Genomic DNA, 17267 nt, shown 5'->3' with positions numbered 1-17267 from the left:
GCCTTTGTTCTGTTGAATAAATAAAACTAAGTGGTTTTAATTGGATTTTGAATAGATGTGCAATTAATTGTGCCTCTTCTGAATTTTATCATGCTGTTCTGCAAACCGCTGCTCTGATTTAAGTCTTTTTTGTAGGGCGGGGGGGGGCGCACTGGGGATGAGCTGAGGACCTGGGATAGCTCCATCTGTAGAGCAGCAGACTCTTCATCTCAGGGTCACGCGTTTGAGTCCCCCATTGAGGCAAAAGACTCCTGCATTGCAGGGGGTTGGACTGGATGACCTTCAGGGTCCCTTCCAACTCTAGGGATGGGTGGTGGCCTCCCAAAAATTGGGGTCCCACTCAGTGCTGGGCTGACTTAGGTCTGGTCTGCTCCCCCTGAAGTGATTTGACATTAAAGGCATGTATACAAAAGCAATTTCAAATGCAGAACATACAGGCTGAGATAAAAATCTCCATTTAGAATCATAGAGTTGGCCGGGATCCCCAAAGGTCCTCTAGTCCAACGCGCTGTGATGCAGGAAGCAGAGCTTGAAAAATCCCTGATCGATGGGCACTCAGCCTCTGCTGAAACCCCCCCCCCCCCCGTGAGGTTTTGAAAAGGCAGTGGAAATGGTGCCCTCATGGTCCACTTCAGGCCTGGGGCTGATGGACGCCCTTTTCAGTGGGTTGTGGGAGGGGGGAATTGGGTTTGTGGTTGTTTTTACTACATAGTTTGTGGTCATTTATGGTGGGAGCTATACAAATGTAGTAGTAGTAGTAGCAAGAACAACAACAACGATAATAATAGATGAGCTGGTCCTTCTCAGATTGTCTCTCTCATGAGCAGAGACTGGAATTTGTGCACAATTATTGTACTTCTGAACATCTGCTCAACTGTTCTCCTTTTCACCACTGTTGCACCTCCCCTATCTGAGCAGAATTGAGCCCTGGCCCCTCTTCTGAACCGCCTTGAGACCTTCGAGTTTGGGCGGTATAGAAATTCAGTCAATGATAAAGACCATCTGCTTGGCTTGGTCCTCACTTGGTTGCCTCCCTGCCTTTCTCTCTCCCCGCAGAGATTTGCCCGCGCCTTGATGGAGATGTCCTGCCCTTACCTTGCAGACGCTGAGCCTGAGCTACAAAAGTAAGTCCTACCCAGAGGAAGCTCCGCTTTCCTCCTTTGCCTCTTCCTCTCCTGCGGATCCAGACCCTCCTACCCACAATCTCGCTCTGCCTGTTTCCTATCTTGCAGTTTATTTAGAGGAAGCAACTTGGAGGCGGTTGTGACTTTGCAGGCGCACTCCGAGTCTCGGAGGTTACAGTGGCAGGTTGGCAAAGGGTGCCTCTGCCCGTCTTGTCTTGTGGATCTGCCAGGATTTGGCTGCCCTCTCTGCCCGGCAAGAGAGTCGAAGGGTCTTCCAGACCTTCAGGCTTTGCTCCCGGCCTCTGGATGTCTCTTTTCTTTAAGCTGAAAGCTGCCTCTTTGACCTCCCTCCTCCCCACCCACGACCTCGACTTGGTCTCTTTCTGCCTGGAGGAAAGGGCACCCCTTCCTTTGATGCCTGCCCTCATTAGTGTCATAATCTACGGAGCTAATTAACTTTGCTGCCCACGGGGGAAGCGGCTCTGATTGGCGCCTGGACCCGGGTATGGGATGAGGCCGGTGCATCAAGCTGCCAGGGAACATCGCAGATGAAAGGCACTTTGGCCTCACCCTGCCTCTCTCTGCTGCCCCCCCCCCCAAGACAGAGCATCCTCTGTGCAGCTGGTCCCAGGTCCTGACTTGCCACCAGCTGAAAGCGCCTCTTGGCCCCAAGGGAGGGCTGGGGGGCCCCTGAAGCCAGAGTGATCTCTGTCCCTGGATGCGTAAGAAAAGCCTGCAGGATCAGGCCAGAGGAGGCCCATCTAGTCCAGCATCCTCTTCTACCAGTGATGAGGAGGCAAGAATGATGCCTGTCAGCTTTGACACCTCCCTGGAAAGAAAAGGAGAGAGCAGTGCTTAGGGGGCCCATTGTCGTGCCCAATGCAAGGTGGTTCTTTTATTTTTTATTTTTAAATAATTTTTATTAAAGTTTTAAACAAAGAAAAAAGAAAAGCAACACACAAGAAAAAACAATACAAAATTTAACAATAAAAACACAAAACATAACAATTAAAAACCAACTCTCTTTTCCATTCCCAATTTTAAATTACTTATTTTCTGGACTTCCTCATACCTCCCTCTTTTGTATTCCAATCTACATTATTTGTCCAGCAGTTTCTTTTCCACTTTTTTAAAACCCAATCTTTAGTTTAATAAGATATTAAAATATATAACTTCAACTTTTTTAAGCCTAATCCTTGTTCTTAATGTCATATACCTTTAAATTTTTCCCTTTTATTATCAAATTTCCATTTCTTTAAACATCTTTAATCTTGATCTTTAATCTTAATTTATCCTTAACTTTAACCTGTACAGCTGGAAACCACTTATTTTCAATCCAACATCATTCTAACATTCCTTAATTTTGCAGTGTTTCTGAAGATAGTCTTTGAATTTCTTCCAGTCTTCCTCCACCGACTCTTCTCCCTGGTCACGGATTCTACCAGTCATTTCCGCCAATTCCATATAGTCCATAAGTTTCATCTGCCATTCCTCCAGCGTGGGAAGTTCTTGTGTCTTCCAATACTTTGCGATGAGTATTCTTGCTGCTGTTGTTGCATATATAAAGAAAGTTCTATCCTTTTTTAACACCGTTTGGCCCACTATGCCCAGGAGAAAGGCCTCTGGTTTCTTAGGAAAGGTATACTTAAATACCTTTTTTAATTCATTATATATCTTTTCCCAGAAAGCCTTAATCTTTGGGCACGTCCACCAAAGGTGAAAAAATGTACCTTCAGTTTCTTTACATTTCCAACATTTGTTATCGGGCAAGTGATAAATTTTCGCAAGCTTGACTGGGGTTATGTACCACCTGTATATCATTTTCATAATATTCTCTCTTAAGGCATTACATGCCGTAAATTTCATACCTGTGGTCCATAACTGTTCCCAGTCAGCAAACATAATGTTATGTCCAACGTCCTGTGCCCATTTAATCATAGCCGATTTTACCGTTTCATCTTGAGTATTCCATTTCAGCAGCAAGTTATACATTCTTGACAAATTCTTAGTTTTGGGTTCTAACAATTCTGTTTCTAATTTGGATCTTTCCACCTGGAAGCCAATTTTCCTGTCCAATTTAAATGCCTCCATTATCTGATAATAATGAAGCCAGTCTCGCACTTTGTTTTTTAGTTTTTCAAAACTCTGCAATTTCAGTCTATCTCCGTCTTGTTCCAAAATTTCCCAATATTTCGGCCATTTGACCTCCATATTGACCTTTTTCAAGGCTTTCGCTTCCATTGGTGACAGCCACCTTGGGGTTTTATTTTCTAACAAATCCTTATATCTTAACCAAACATTAAATAGCGCTTTCCTAACAATGTGATTTTTAAATGCTTTATGTGCTTTGACCTTATCATACCATAAATATGCATGCCATCCAAATACATTATTAAAACCTTCCAAATCCAAAATGTCAGTGTTTTCAAGAAGTAGCCATTCTTTCAACCAGCAAAAAGCTGCTGATTCATAATAAAGTTTAAGGTCTGGCAGGGCAAATCCACCTCTTTCCTTTGCATCTGTTAGTATTTTAAATTTTATTCTAGGCTTCTTGCCCTGCCAGACAAATTTAGAGATATCTTTCTGCCACCTCTTGAAACAATCCATTTTGTCCACAATCTGCAAAGTTTGAAACAAGAACAACATTCTAGGCAATACATTCATCTTTATCGCAGCAATACGGCCTAGCAGTGAAAGCTTCAAATTTGACCAAATTTCTAAATCTTTTTTCACTTCTGACCAACATTTTTCATAATTATCTTTAAATAGATTCCCATTTTTTGCTGTCATGTTAATCCCCAGGTATTTAACTTTCTTGACCACTGTTAAACCTGTCTCATTCTGAAACCTCTCTCTTTCAAACGGTGTTAAATTTTTCTCTAAAACCTTGGTTTTTGATTTGTTCAATTTGAATCCTGCCACTTGACCAAATTCTTGAATCAGTTCTAAAACCCTTTTTGTACTAGATTCTGGCTCCTGTAACGTCAATACTAAGTCATCTGCGAATGCTCTCAATTTATAATGTTTAATTCCGACCTGTATACCTTTAACCATCTGGTCCCTTCTAATCATATTCAGCAGAACCTCCAGGACCGAAATAAAGAGAAGTGGGGAAATTGGGCAACCTTGTCGTGTCCCTTTTTCAATTTTAAGTTCTTCTGTAACAACATTATTTACAATTAGTTTAGCCTTTTGTTCTGAATAAATTGCACTTATACCATTCTCAAAACCTTGGCCTACCCCCATACCCTGTAGATTCTTCTTCATAAAATTCCAAGAAATATTGTCAAAGGCTTTCTCCGCGTCTACAAATATCAATACTGCTTTAGTGTTAATATTCACTTCTAGTTTTTCCAAAATATCAATTATATTCCTCAAATTATCAGACAAATGTCTTCCTGGGAGAAAGCCCGCTTGGTCTTTATGAATCTCTTCCAACAGCACCTTCTTAAATCTCTTCGCCAAAATATCTGCAAAAATTTTATAATCCACATTAAGTAATGATATAGGGCGGTAGTTCTTAAGTTGTGTCTTTTCAGTCTCTGTTTTTGGTACAAGTGTAATATACGCTTCTTTCCACGACTCTGGTGCCCTCAAGGTGGTTCTTTTAAAATTAGATTCAGAAGCAATACAAACACAAGTGAGTGAGAAGATTAAAGATTTTATTCTAAACAGCAAGCATTATATACATTACTAAGCAGCACTTTGATCTGCCACTGGGAAGCCCTCAAGAAGTGGCAAAGTGACCTCCAGGCAGTCTCCAGTTTTTGGCACGACCCCCCGGCCATGGGTTCACGCAGGAGTTTCTCAGAACTATGCCCCCAGACCATCTGATTTATAGATAGCTAACTTGTTATCTTATAACTTATAGATAACTTATAGATAGCTAACTAGGGACGCGGGTGGCGCTGTGGTCTAAACCACAGAGCCTAGGACTTGCTGATCGGAAGGTCGGCGGTTCGAATCCCCGTGACAGGGTGAGCTCCCGTTGCTCGGCTCCTGCTCCTGCCAACCTAGCAGTTCAAAATCATGTCAAAGTGCAAGTAGATAAATAGGTATCGCTCCGGCGGGAAGGTAAACGGCGTTTCCGTGCGCTGCTCTGGTTCGCCAGAAGTGGCTTAGTCCTGCTGGCCACATGACCCGGAAGCTGTACGCCGGCTCCCTTGGCCAGTAAAGCGAGATGAGCACCGCAACCCCAGAGTCGGTCACGACTGAACCTAATGGTCAGGGTCCCTTTACCTTTACCTAACTTGTTAGCCTCCATGCCTTGCCTGACTAGCTCGTGCAGATTATTAATTAGCTATCCCCCTCTTCCAGTACCGCCCATTCCTCCAAACAATGTCTAACACCCTGCGTCATCACTTCCTTCCAGCAAATTCAAGGCTGTTCTCAGGCATCAAAGAGCAGAACAAGAGAGAGGGAGGGGAAGGAAACAGAGGCAGGAAGAGATGACCATGCTAGATCACTGTTTCCTCAAAGTACAGTGGACCCTCTGGATACGGATTTAATTCGTTCTGGGGGTCCGTGTGCACCCCAAAAAAACCGTAACCAGAGGCGCCACTTCTGTGCACGTGAGCTGCGCGCAGAGTGCTTTGCGCATCTACAAGCAGCGAAACCCGGAAAAATACTTCTGGGTTTGCTGCTTTCGCAGCCCAAAAATTATGTATCCAGAGAGATACATAAGCTGAGGGTCCACTGTACAAATATCTTCCGGAAAAGATTGCCCATATACCCATCTAATCAGAGAATCATCGGCTGGTCCACTCGATGCCCCCAAGGGAAACCTGCGAGTAGGACGCGAGTGCGAGAGCAGCCCCTCTCCTCCCAGGGTTTCCAGCAACTGGGCTTCAGAATCGTCTGTGAAGGCAGACCCGGGGGGGGGGGGCTGGGGGGCAGCTGGTGGTGGCGCTTGCTGCCCCTTCTCCTCTCTCTTCCTGCAGGAGCTACAAGATGCGCTTCAACAGCATCTCTCAATCCGACGCGTCAGTAGCTGCGTGGAAGACCAAGAGGAGGGCGTCCAGCAACACGGACAGCGCAGGCGCCCTGGGGACCCTCCGGTAAGGCGCCCAGGAAGGAGGGAGGGTCAGATCCTGCTTCCTCAAAGAGCAGAGCCCTGCAGGCAGGGATCCTGCTTCTGGGGCAGGATGCACAGAGGAAGGCAGCTTCCACGGAGGCGCTTAGGGGGCAGCAGCCATGCCTTGCCCAGGCCCCCACCAGCCATCTCCCTGCACCTTCATCAGGGCAGCAGCCCAGCAATGGCACAAATGCCCAGCTGGGCAGCAGAACCTCCTTGTTGGTGGGAGCCATTGCAAAGGCCAGGATCTTCCTTGGCAAAACCTGCATTTTCCTCCTCCTCCTCCTTGGCAGAAGCCAAGCCATCTTCTCCCCCCCCCCCCCGCCCACCTTGTCCCTCCCCAGCCCTTGAGGTGCAGATGTACCAAATGCCTCTGACCCTCTAGCCAGGCTGGCCAGAAGCCCCCTCCTCCGCTTGCCCTCTGAGCTGAAGCCCAGCCCCACTTCTCAGGGCCGCGCCTGGGCGTCCGTCTCCTTGGGCGTCATTTTGTGCTGAAATGCCGGGAAGCTGAGCGACAAAAGGACTTCACAGCCGCAGGAGGGCTGGTGCTGAGCTGAGCACAGGGAAATCGATATTGTCGTGACCGGCTTTTAATGGGCCGAGTTCAGGAGGTCCAGACCAAACTTTAATTCAATACAGGCCATATTAAAATTTAACAGTTGTTTTGTTTTATTGGACCATTCTTTCCCCTAAGCTCTTGGGACAGAGCAAGTTTACTGGCTGTTTATTAGTGGGAGGAGGAGCCAAATTAATGAAAATTGGAAAGAAAAAGGCCGTGTGGGTTTTGAAACTGAGCGAGATTGGGCCAAAAGGCTGCCAGGGGAGCTCAGCCCATTCGGAAGAACTTTCTTGCAGTAAAAGCTGCTGGGTGGTGGGATGGGCTCCCTTGGAAGACGGAGGGCTGTCCTTCACTGGAGATTCTTAAGCAGAGATTGATCTTGAACTGTGGTTCCTGCATTGGGGGGGCTGGACTAGATGAGCCTTGGGGGTCCCTTCCAACTCTACCTTCTAGGATTCTGGGACTTGCTTAACAGAGTCCCGCTGAGCTGCAGACTCCTTCTGGCTGGCCTTGGAGGTGCCCAGCTGGCAAAGGGCCTCTTGACTCCTGAGGGAGGGGGCAGAGCCTGGCACCCCACCCTCCCCCCTCCCCCTGCCTGTCTCCTCCTCCTCCTTTCCAGGTTTGCCGTCTTTGGGCTGGGCTCCCGGGCCTACCTGCACTTCTGTGCCTTTGCCCACGCCGTGGACACGCGCCTGGAGGAGCTGGGGGGCGAGCGGATCCTGCCCATGGGCGAGGGGGACGAGCTCTGCGGCCAGGAGGAGTCCTTCCGCACCTGGGCCATGGACGTCTTCAAGGTGGCCGCCCTGCAAGGGGGCGTTGTGTGTATGGGGGGGCGCTTTGGGAGTCAAGAGCAACAATCTGCAATGTAGAGGGTGTGTGTGTGTGTGTGTGTGTGTGTGTGAGAGAGAGAGAGAGAGAGAGAGGCAGGAAGCAGATTTTCCTACTCTGGAGTAAGCTGCTTGAGGCTCCAAAGGGGTATTTTATTTATCATGAAATGTATATGCCTCTTGAATTGTTTAAAAAACCAAAACCCCAAAAGACCAAAAATGAAAACCTCAAAGATAAAACCACAATTTATTTTGCAAAACTTTGAAAAAAATAATAATTTATTTTTTATACCCTGCCCATCTGGCTGGGTTTCCCCAGCCACTCTGAGCAGCTTCCCAAAAAAAATACTAAAAGCACAATAAAACATCAAAAACTTCCCTAAATAGGGCTGCCTTCAGATGTCTTCTAAAAGTCAGATAGTTGTTTATTACCTTAACATCTGGAGGGAGAGCATTCCATAGAGAGGGTGCTGCTACCGAGAAGGCCCTCTGCCTGGCTCCCTGTAACCTCACTTCTCACACTAAAATATAAAGCACTAAAACAGATTAAAATTAGCGTCTGGAAAGGTTTGTCTAAACAAGACCATATTTAAATAACTTCCCCGGATGGTCACTGCGGCCCGAGAGCAGCCCGATTGTCGTGATCATTTAACAGGCCAGCTTTATTCTTTGTGGAAATCCTGACTGGGTCTCCAGCCGGCTGCCCTTCCACGTTGCCCCAGACAAATCCAGGAGGCGGGGGCTCTGGGGGCTCCTTGCCAAGATGGCTGAGCTCTGTCTGTCTCTCCAGTCGGAGGCAGCAGGGCTTCTGAAGGGCAGTTGCTGGAAAGCGCAGGAGGGGAGAGTTGCTCTTGGGTTCGAATCCTGCTTGCAGGTTTCCCACCTGTTTGGCCACTGAGGGAAGTGGAGGCTGGACCAGGTGGGCCATGGGCCTGATCCAGCCCCCCCAGGGATCTTCTCATGTCCTGCGCCACAATCCCTTTTTGCTGTGTGTGTGGATGGACAGGGAGGGAGGAGGGTGCCTCTTTGGGGACTGCTGGAAAGCACTGACCTTTTGGATATATTGAGTTGCTAGAGATGCCCCCTCCCCTCCTGCAAGCCCCTCCCCTTTTGCAAGCCCCTCCCCTCTTGCAAGCCCCTCCCCTCTTGCAAGCCCCTCCCCTTTTGCAAGCCCCTCCCCTTTTGCAAGCCCCTCCCCTCTCAGCTCCTCCTTGGAGGGGCTCTTGCAGGTTGAATGGATGCTGAGCTTTGCTGGCCTGGAGTGTGGGGTGCTGGTGCCACCTGGTGGTCAGCTGGGGAATGGCACTGCCTGCTTGCTTGCTTGCTCTGGGGTCTCCCTTGGCTGGGGTGGAAGCCCCTGTCCCTCCATGTTGAGCAGAGGGAGAAGGTGCACCATCCCTGCCAGCCCCACAGCAATGTTCCTCTTCCCCACCTTCCCAAGTGGGCAGCTGTGTCCTGCATCCCTTGGGGTCCCTCCCAGCCCCACGATCCTGCGCCCTCCTCAGAGTCCCCAGAGAGCGAGTCCTCCCTCCCTCCTGACCCTCGTCTCCCCACAGGCCGCCTGTGACACTTTCTGCGTGGACTCCCAAGTGGTCGGCACAGAGGTCTTCAACAGCCCCTGTCACTGGAAGCGCAGTCGCTTCCGCCTGGTGGTTCACCCAGCGGCCCTGGACCTCCTGCCAGGTACGTGTCGGGCGGTGGATCATGGCCTTCTGCTGCGCCCAGCGGATGCCCTCCTGCTGGTGCTCTGCCCAGGGACCAGCCCTGCCCTCGCTTACCCCAAAGATTGTGCATCTTCCCCTCCGCTGACCCTTGTGGAAGCAGAATGCCGGGTCTGGGGTCTGCGCCTGAGACATATCTGCATCTTGTAGATCACCCATTAGTGTAATAAAAAAAAAGCCAACAGGAAAGTGGCAGAAAAGGGGGCATGTGGAAGGTTTTTGACCAGCAACGTAGTTTTCCCAGCAGAGCTAATTTTGGGGGGCATCTTACTAACCAGAATGCGATGACTTGCACATCCCCATCAAAGCTGTGAAGCCTTGTATGCAAGCAGAACGCCCTGGCGGGGGGCATCAGAAGAGCTTAGCTGGGGAGGGGGTTCTTCTCCAATGCAATTGCCTTGAAGCTAAGGCCTGGCTTTTCTTCCACACCCCAGAGAAGCCCCCTTACTTTGGGCTCTGTCCCCCTCCCCCCATGCCGGGGGGGGGGGGCATTGATAATATGCCAGCCTAAGCAAGGACAAAACTTGGCACCACTTGCGAAATGTTTCTTATTTTCTCAATAATTGCTTCCGGTACAGTAGCTTTCTTATGGATTCTCTCATTGGGTACCCATATAAATTAAGGTGGTGGTTGTTGCTACTATTATTATTTTGCACTCCCTTGGCTCAGCACCCTGTGGCAATGCCTGTGCCCCCACCCAAGGGGTCCTGAGGGGCCCTCCAAGGAGAGGTGTGGGGCTGACAGGAGCCACAAGCCCAGAAACCCTGTGAGGAGGTGGGGCAAGTTGTTCCATCACGTGGGGCAGGGAGGCACATCCTCAGAGGCCCCACTTTCGGGTTTCTTTGCATGGGCTCCACATTTTGCTTCCTTGTCCCCCACAGAGACCTTTCTCCCTGCTCCACTGCCAAATTTGGAAAAGCCAAGCTTGAAACATCTCCCTGCCTCCACCTTGACCCTTTGAGTTTCTCCCCCTTCAGGCCTGACCCTTGTCCACAAGCGCAATGTCGTTCCGTCCCACATCCTCTCCGTCAAGAACCTGCAGAGCCCAGAATCCAGGTGAGAGTCAAACCAGGACGGCTGGCACTCATCCCAATTTGGCGGGCGCTTCTCCCTCTTGCAGCCCCCAGCCAAGGGGGCCTGATTTCCACCAGCATTTGGGGTTGGGGGTTCCTGGCTGCCTTGTGCCCAGGCCACTGCCTTCCTGCTGCCCCCCCTCCCCCCAGGGCTGACCGCTCTTCTCCTTTCCCCCATTGCAGCCGCTCCACCATCCTGGTGCAGCTGCAGACGGGGGACCAGCCAGAGCTGGCCTACCAGCCGGGGGACCACGTGGGCATCTTCCCCGCCAACAACGCGGAGCTGGTGGATGCCATCCTGCAGCGAGTGGAGGACCCGCCCCCTGCCAACGAGGCCGTCACCGTGGAAACCTTGGAGGCGGGAGAGAGTGAGTGGCCACCTGTGCCCAGACGGGCCTGGCCAATGCCGAATGGGGAAGCCCTCCAGGCCAGGCCCAGCCGTGGGGTGGGCATTGTGGGGCAAAGAAGGGGGCCCTCTCCTAGGGCCCAGACCAGGGTGCTACCTTTCCAGTCCTGCATCTTTTTATACTGCAGTTGCTCTGCTTTATTTCTGGCTGTGTTTTCACTGGGCACACACACACACACACACACACACACGAAAGATTGAGAATTAAATCTGTCAATTAAGATATAAACCTCCTGTTCCACATGTGTGGGAGAAATACGAGAGTAAACAGGCTGTGAAGCCCTTTTAGCAAAGAAAAAACACTTAGGCGCTTTGCAGTTTACTGGAAGCTGGGAATTAGTCAAATACACCTTTTGGTCCCTGTTTATTTGTGGTCTGCTGACCTTTCCCCTCTTTGTCCCCATTGCTAAAAGCGAAGCACAGATTTTTGTAAGATAGACAAAAAGGTTTACTTACATTTCAACGCAGGCAGCAAATACACCCCACTCCGCTGGCCACCTTCCAGCTTGTCAGTGCCCTTCTTAAACTGTGGTGCCCAGAGCTGGACATGGGACCCGAGGCTGGCCACTGTGGACTAGTCGGGCCCTTGGCCTGATCCTGCAGGCTCTCCTTAGGGTTTTTAGAAGTGTCTAGATGAGCCAGTATGGGCTCACCAGTAATGACTGATACTTTGTCAATGCTGCAGCTCCTCTTTGCAGACAAATGCTTGGGTGGCTGCAGTGAGCAAACTGGATTGATCTCCTTGAGGGGCCCTGCAGGTGGATGCTGGCTCCTCCCCCTCCCCCTCCCGGCACACACCTTTCTCCGCTGTTGGATGCCCACCTGTCCTGGATGTTTTAGCTGTGATTCCTGCCTTGCAGGGGGTTGGCCTAGATGACCCTTGGGGGTCCCTTCCAACTCCACCATTCTACCGTTCGGTGGTGGTGAAGCCTGACTAAAAGCCTTTTGAGCTGCTTGGCAGCTGGAAGTTCCTGCGGCCGCTGAGTCTCTCCCTCCTGCTTCTCCTCCTCAGGCCCAAAGCGCTTGTGGGTCCCCAGCCCCCGCCTGCCCCCCTGCACGCTGCGCCAGGCGCTCACCTTCTTCCTGGACCTCACGACGCCCCCCAGCGCCCAGCTGCTCCAGATCTTGTCCACGCTGGCAGAACACCCGGCCGAGAGGGAGAAGCTGCAGCGGCTGGGAGAGGTAGGGGGCTGCGTAAGAGGGGTGGAAATAGGTATTCTTCCCCTCCCACCACACGACCTTGAAGCTGGGGGGTTGTGCGTTATGGACCCCTTTATCTCTAACACACACACAGAGCCCACCCTGCTTAGCTCGCCTCCTGTGTCTCAGATGCGCCAGCCTGCGGAACTCCCTCCCACCTGAGATTAGACACCCTCCCCATGACTAAGGCACATGACGAAGACTTTCTTGTTCCAGCGGGTGTCTTAACCTACCATATTTTTCGCTCTGTAAGACTCACCAGACCATAAGACGCACCTAGTTTTTGGAGGAGGAAAACAAGAAGAAAAAAAATCCTGAATCCCAGAAGCCAGAACAGCAAGAGGGATTTTGCTGTCCTGGCTTCTGGCTTAGCGGTGCGAAGCCTCTCCCGGGCAGCAGGAGGAAGGCTCCCCCAAGAGCTGCGCTCCCTTTAAAGAGCACGCGGAGCGTTTGTGCTGCTCTTGGGGGCTTTCCCCCGAGGGGAAAAGCCCCCAAGAGCCGCACACATGCTTCACGCGGCTCTTTAAAGGGAGCGCTGAGCAGAGCCTCCCGCCTGCACTCACTCTATAGGATGCACACACATTTCCCCTTACTTTTTAGGAGGGGAAAAGTGTGTCTTATAGAGCGAAAAATGCGGTATTTCATTTCCACCCCACCTATTCCTACAAGGAGCTCAAGGGGGCAGACAGGGCTGTTCTCCCCATCCCCACTTCATCCCCGCCACAACCCTGAGAGGGAGGCAGAGACTGGCCTAAGGTCACCCAGGGAGCTTCACGGCTGAGCGGGGGGTGGGATTTGAACCTGGTCTCTCCCAGGCCTGACACTCTAACCGCTAAGCACCACTGCCTCTCCCTGCCCTCCTTGGGCTTGGGGCTGGGCTCCTCCTTTTCCACCTCTGCTCTTGCCCCCGCAGGACTCCCTCCTGTACGAGGAGTGGAAGTGGTTCCGCTGCCCCACCCTGGAGGAGGTGCTGGAGGAGTTTCCCTCGGTGCCGCTGCCGCCCTCGCTGCTCCTCACCCAGCTGCCCCTGCTCAAGCCACGCTACTACTCCCTCAGCTCAGCGCCCAGCGCCCACCCGGGGGAGATGCACCTCACCGTGGCCGTGCTCAACTACCACAGCCAGAGTGAGTATTTTTTTGGGGGGGTTGGGCTAGATGGCCTTTGGGGTCCCTTCCAACTCTGCAATCTTGTGATTCTAAGGGGACAGTCGGTCACAGGGGTGACCCTGGCCACCTGGGGAGGGGGGAAGGCAATCTCATTTGGGGGGGGTTGCCATCTGATGGGGGTGGGGAGAAGGACCTCCCAGGCCGCCTCTCATTTTGCTCCCCGCCTCCCCCGCTTTGCTCCACAGACGGCAAGGGGCCCCTTCACTTTGGCGTCTGTTCCACGTGGCTGTCAAAGCTGGCGCCTGGCGAGATGGTGCCGGTTTTCGTCCGAGGGTAAGGGGTCTTGGGGGGGGGTTGGGCTTGGACCTTGAAGGAGCAGCTCTATCCAAAGGTTCCCTCTGGCCTTAGCAAGGCGTCCCAGAGGAAGGGAGCCAAACTCCCCACCTGCTTTCCCAGAGAAAGAGGCACACGCGGTTGAGCCGCCAGAAAAGAATGTCTCTCCTGCTCTTGTGGACGTCCCACAAAGCTCATGTTGGAAGAAAGCACTTCTTCACATGTTACACCCACAACACAGAGTCGGACTGTGGAACTCCCTCCCCCAACCTTTCTCCTCCTCCTCCTCCATGAATTTTTCCAATCCTCTACCTGCCCGCGGACTGTCTTGCCAGAGTGGTGCATGCTCTAGTTATCTCCCGCTTGGACTACTGCAATGGGCTCTACGTGGGGCTCCCTTTGAAGGTGACCCGGAAACTACAACTAATCCAGAATGTGGCAGCTAGACTGTTGACTGGGAGCGGCCGCCGAGACCACATAACACATAACACTGGTCTTGAAAGGCCTACACTGGCTCCCAGTATGTTTCCGAGCACAAGTCAGTGTTGGTGCTGACCTTGAAAGCCCTAAATGGCCTCCATCCAGTATATCTGAAGGAGCGTCTCCACCTCCATCATTCTGCCCGGACACTGAGGTCCAGTGCCGAGGGCCTTCTGGCGGTTCCCTTGCTGCGAGAAGCCAAGTTACAGGCAGAGGGCCTTCTCGGTAGTGGCACCCACCCCATGGAATGCCCTCCCACCAGATGTCAGAGAGAAAAATAACCACCAAACTTTTAGAAGACATCTGAAAGCAGCCCTGTTTAGGGAAGCTTTTAATGTTTAATAGGTTATTGTATTTTAGTGTTAGGTTGGAAGCCGCCGAGTGGCTGAGGAAACCCAGCCAGATGGGTGGGGTATAAATAATAAATTATTATTATTATTAAAGCCACCCAGGTTGGTGGTCATTGCTGCCCCCTGTGGCAGGGAGTTCTGCGGTCTGTTTTGCATGAAAAAGCCCTTCCTTTTTGCCTGGGCTGAATCTTCCAGTGTTCAGCTTCTGGGCTCCCCTCCTGTCACCCGCCAGGCAAGTGACTCTTGGTGTCTCTGCCTCACAGCGCCCCCAACTTCCAGCTGCCCCAGGACCCCGCAGCCCCCTGCATCCTGGTGGGGCCTGGCACCGGCATCGCCCCCTTCCGGAGCTTCTGGCAGCAGCGGCTGCACGGCCTGGAGGCTGAAGGTGGGTCAGGCGGGCCGGGGGGGCTTTGGGCTGGGGGCGGGCGGCCTTTGCCTCTCCCAGCCCTGACCCCCTCCTGCCCCACACAGGGCTCCCCCCGGGCGAGATGACGCTGGTCTTTGGCTGCCGCAGCTCCCGCCACGACCACATCTACAAGGAGGAGGTGCAGGAGGCGCAGCAGAAAGGGGTCCTCAGCCGCGTCCTCACCTGCTTCTCCCGCGACCCAGATTACCCCAAGGTAAGAATATGGGAATTGGGGGGGGGAGGAGCCCCCTGTCTCCAGCCAGGGGCCCATCTGGTCCAGCAGCCTCTTCTCACACTGCAAGAGCAGCCCTGTCCTCCTGGGAGAGGCCTCCTCAACCTCAGCCCTCCAGATGTTTCTGGCCTACAACTCCCATGATCCTTAGCTAGCAGGACCAGTGGTCAGGGATGATGGGAACTGTAGTCTCAAAACATCTGTCCTGGGGCTTCCAGCAACCGGCATTTGGAAACATGGCTGCCTCTCCTCTTTCAGAGGCATCCAGGTTGGAGACCATCCCTGCTTCCTGTGGAGGGAAGGACTTCCTTTTACCTGCCCTGAATCTTCCAACCTGCAGCTTCACTGGAAGTCTACTAGTTTTAGCATAAGAGATGGAGAAAAAATCCCTTCTGCTTTCTCCAGGCTCTGCCTAATTTTATAACTTCTCTCCTGTGGGAGGGAGTTCCACAGTTTAACTCCTCCTCCGCCCTCCAGTCTGTTCTGGGCCAGGAGGTCCAAGGCAGCCTCCACAAAACAAGGCTGGTGGCCAACGGGGACCCCTTCCGATTTGCTTTAAGTGCAAGAAAGGAGATTCTTGTGAAACACGAGGAAGACCTTTCTGGCAGTCAGAGCTGTTTGACAGCGGAACGGTTTCCCTCGGGAGATGGGGGCCTCTCCTTCCTTGGAGGTTATTAAGCAGAGGTTGGAGGGCCATCTGTTGCGGATTCTTGAGCTGTGATCCCTGCCTTGCAGCAGGCGGGACCGCTAGATGATCCCTTGGGATCCCTCCAATTCTAGAGTTCTATCATTCTCAGGCTGTTCTGTGTCAGGAAGGCTAAGGGCAGCCTCTGTAAAACCAGGCTGGCCAAGGAGGCCAGTGCAGTTCCAGCGCCCCCGCCCCCCCCCCCCAGTGAGCAGTGGAAATAATAAAAGGGGGGGCTCTGGGTAGACAGATATCAGCCACCCCCATCCAGCCTTTCCAGGCAGACTTGGGGGGTTGGGGGGACAGAAGGTGGTTCATGCCTGTGCTTTGGCAGCCCTGATCCCAGATCCCCAAGGAGCAGCTGCAATTCCTCAGCAAAGAGGGAGTGGCACTCTGCTTATGCTCAGGGGAGCACTGGTTTTCCCTCTTCCCGCAGACATATGTTCAGGACCTGCTGCGCCTGGAGCTGCCCAGCTACGTCCACGAGGTCCTTTGCCAGAGGGGGGGCCACATGTACGTCTGCGGGGATGTCACCATGGCAACGGGGGTCCTGCAGACCGTCCAACAGATCCTGGCCAAGGAGGGTGGCATGACGCTGGCGGAGGCCGGGGACAAGATCAGCGAACTCCAGGTGAGGGAGGAAGGGGAGCAGCCCCCCAGTCAGACCCCAGCGCTGGAGGCAGAGCGCAGGCAGGCTACCCAGGGCAGGGTCTTACAGGGGGTGGCCCCTTTGGGTCACAGCAAGTGCATCAGCAGCACCAAATTGTGGAGCTGCCCTCCTTCCCTGCAGCGCTGGGGGCTGGACCAATGACCATTGGGGGTCCCTTCCAACGAGGTGCCCGGGGGGGGGGAGCGTCTGCATGGGTAGGATCTGACGCTGCCTCTTTCTCTCCCAGGACCAGAACCGCTACCACGAGGACATCTTTGGCCTGACCTTCCGCACGCAAGAGGTGGCCTCGCTCATCCGCAGCCAGTCCATCTCCCAGCAGAAGCGCCAGTCCTTGCTCAGCCTCACCCCCTCCCTCTGAGACCCTCCCAGCTCCAGATCTTGCCATTAAAAGCCTTTCCCCCCTGCCCTGCTCTGGCATCCGCGCACTCCTTTCTCCAAAGAGGGGAGGGTCTTAGAAGAGCAGCTCTCCCCTCTGAGGGGGGATGCAGAGCCCAGCCAGCCTGGCCAGGCCCACCCCCCCAACAGCCTCTCCTCCTCCTCCAGGAATTGGTCCTTTTCTAAGGGCATCCCTGCCTCCAGGGAGTTCCGTCGTTTTCACACTGCGTTGCATGAACAAGTCCTTCCATTTATCGCTCCTCAATCTTCTGCCTTCCGGCCACTTCTTAAAACAGAGCGCCAAGAGCATTTTTGGAACTGCGAGGGATGTATGATGGCAGAAGCAGACAAGGTATCCAAACTCCTGTGCCCAGGATAGCCTGAAAGCCAGGCTTTCTTCCTAAAATAATTGTACCCAACTGTGGAAAATAAAGGCACCGTCTGGCAGTGTCCGCAGGTTGTAAGAATAGAGAAGCTTCTTAGCAAGAGAAGCCTTAGGCCAGAGGGGAAAGGGCATCGCAGGGTTGGACTAGATGACACTTAGGGGTCCCTTTCAACTCAACCGTTCTATGAAAGGGGACTCGGCTCTTATTTCCCTTGCCCTATAAGCCAGGAACGTACCCTGACATCACAGCTTGACACAGCC

At 52.5% G+C, this 17267-nt stretch overlaps 1 protein-coding gene across 3 annotated transcripts in view; it reads left to right on the top strand.

Annotated features, from left to right (window-relative positions):
- The window catches only part of NOS3 (nitric oxide synthase 3), a 36802-nt gene extending 19729 nt beyond the window's left edge, over window positions 1–17073 (top strand). For all 3 annotated transcript variants that reach the window (XM_080975398.1, XM_080975399.1, XM_080975400.1), the window contains 13 exons: window positions 1057–1124; window positions 6065–6181; window positions 7377–7551; window positions 9141–9267; window positions 10283–10361; window positions 10562–10746; window positions 11797–11966; window positions 12898–13108; window positions 13336–13423; window positions 14517–14638; window positions 14725–14873; window positions 16013–16207; window positions 16473–17073. In XM_080975398.1, coding sequence (XP_080831524.1) covers window positions 1057–1124; window positions 6065–6181; window positions 7377–7551; window positions 9141–9267; window positions 10283–10361; window positions 10562–10746; window positions 11797–11966; window positions 12898–13108; window positions 13336–13423; window positions 14517–14638; window positions 14725–14873; window positions 16013–16207; window positions 16473–16604 — 1818 coding nt within the window. In that variant the 3' untranslated portion in view covers window positions 16605–17073. The remainder of the gene's footprint in view (window positions 1–1056; window positions 1125–6064; window positions 6182–7376; window positions 7552–9140; window positions 9268–10282; window positions 10362–10561; window positions 10747–11796; window positions 11967–12897; window positions 13109–13335; window positions 13424–14516; window positions 14639–14724; window positions 14874–16012; window positions 16208–16472) is intronic.
- Window positions 17074–17267: the final 194 nt, after the last annotated feature.

The sequence above is a fragment of the Podarcis pityusensis genome (genome assembly GCF_964106645.2).
Source record: "Podarcis pityusensis genome assembly, chromosome: 12".
In the NCBI taxonomy this organism is placed as follows: domain Eukaryota; kingdom Metazoa; phylum Chordata; class Lepidosauria; order Squamata; family Lacertidae; genus Podarcis; species Podarcis pityusensis.
Note: the sequence above shows the minus strand (reverse complement) of the source record. Positions and strands in the feature narration are given on the sequence as shown.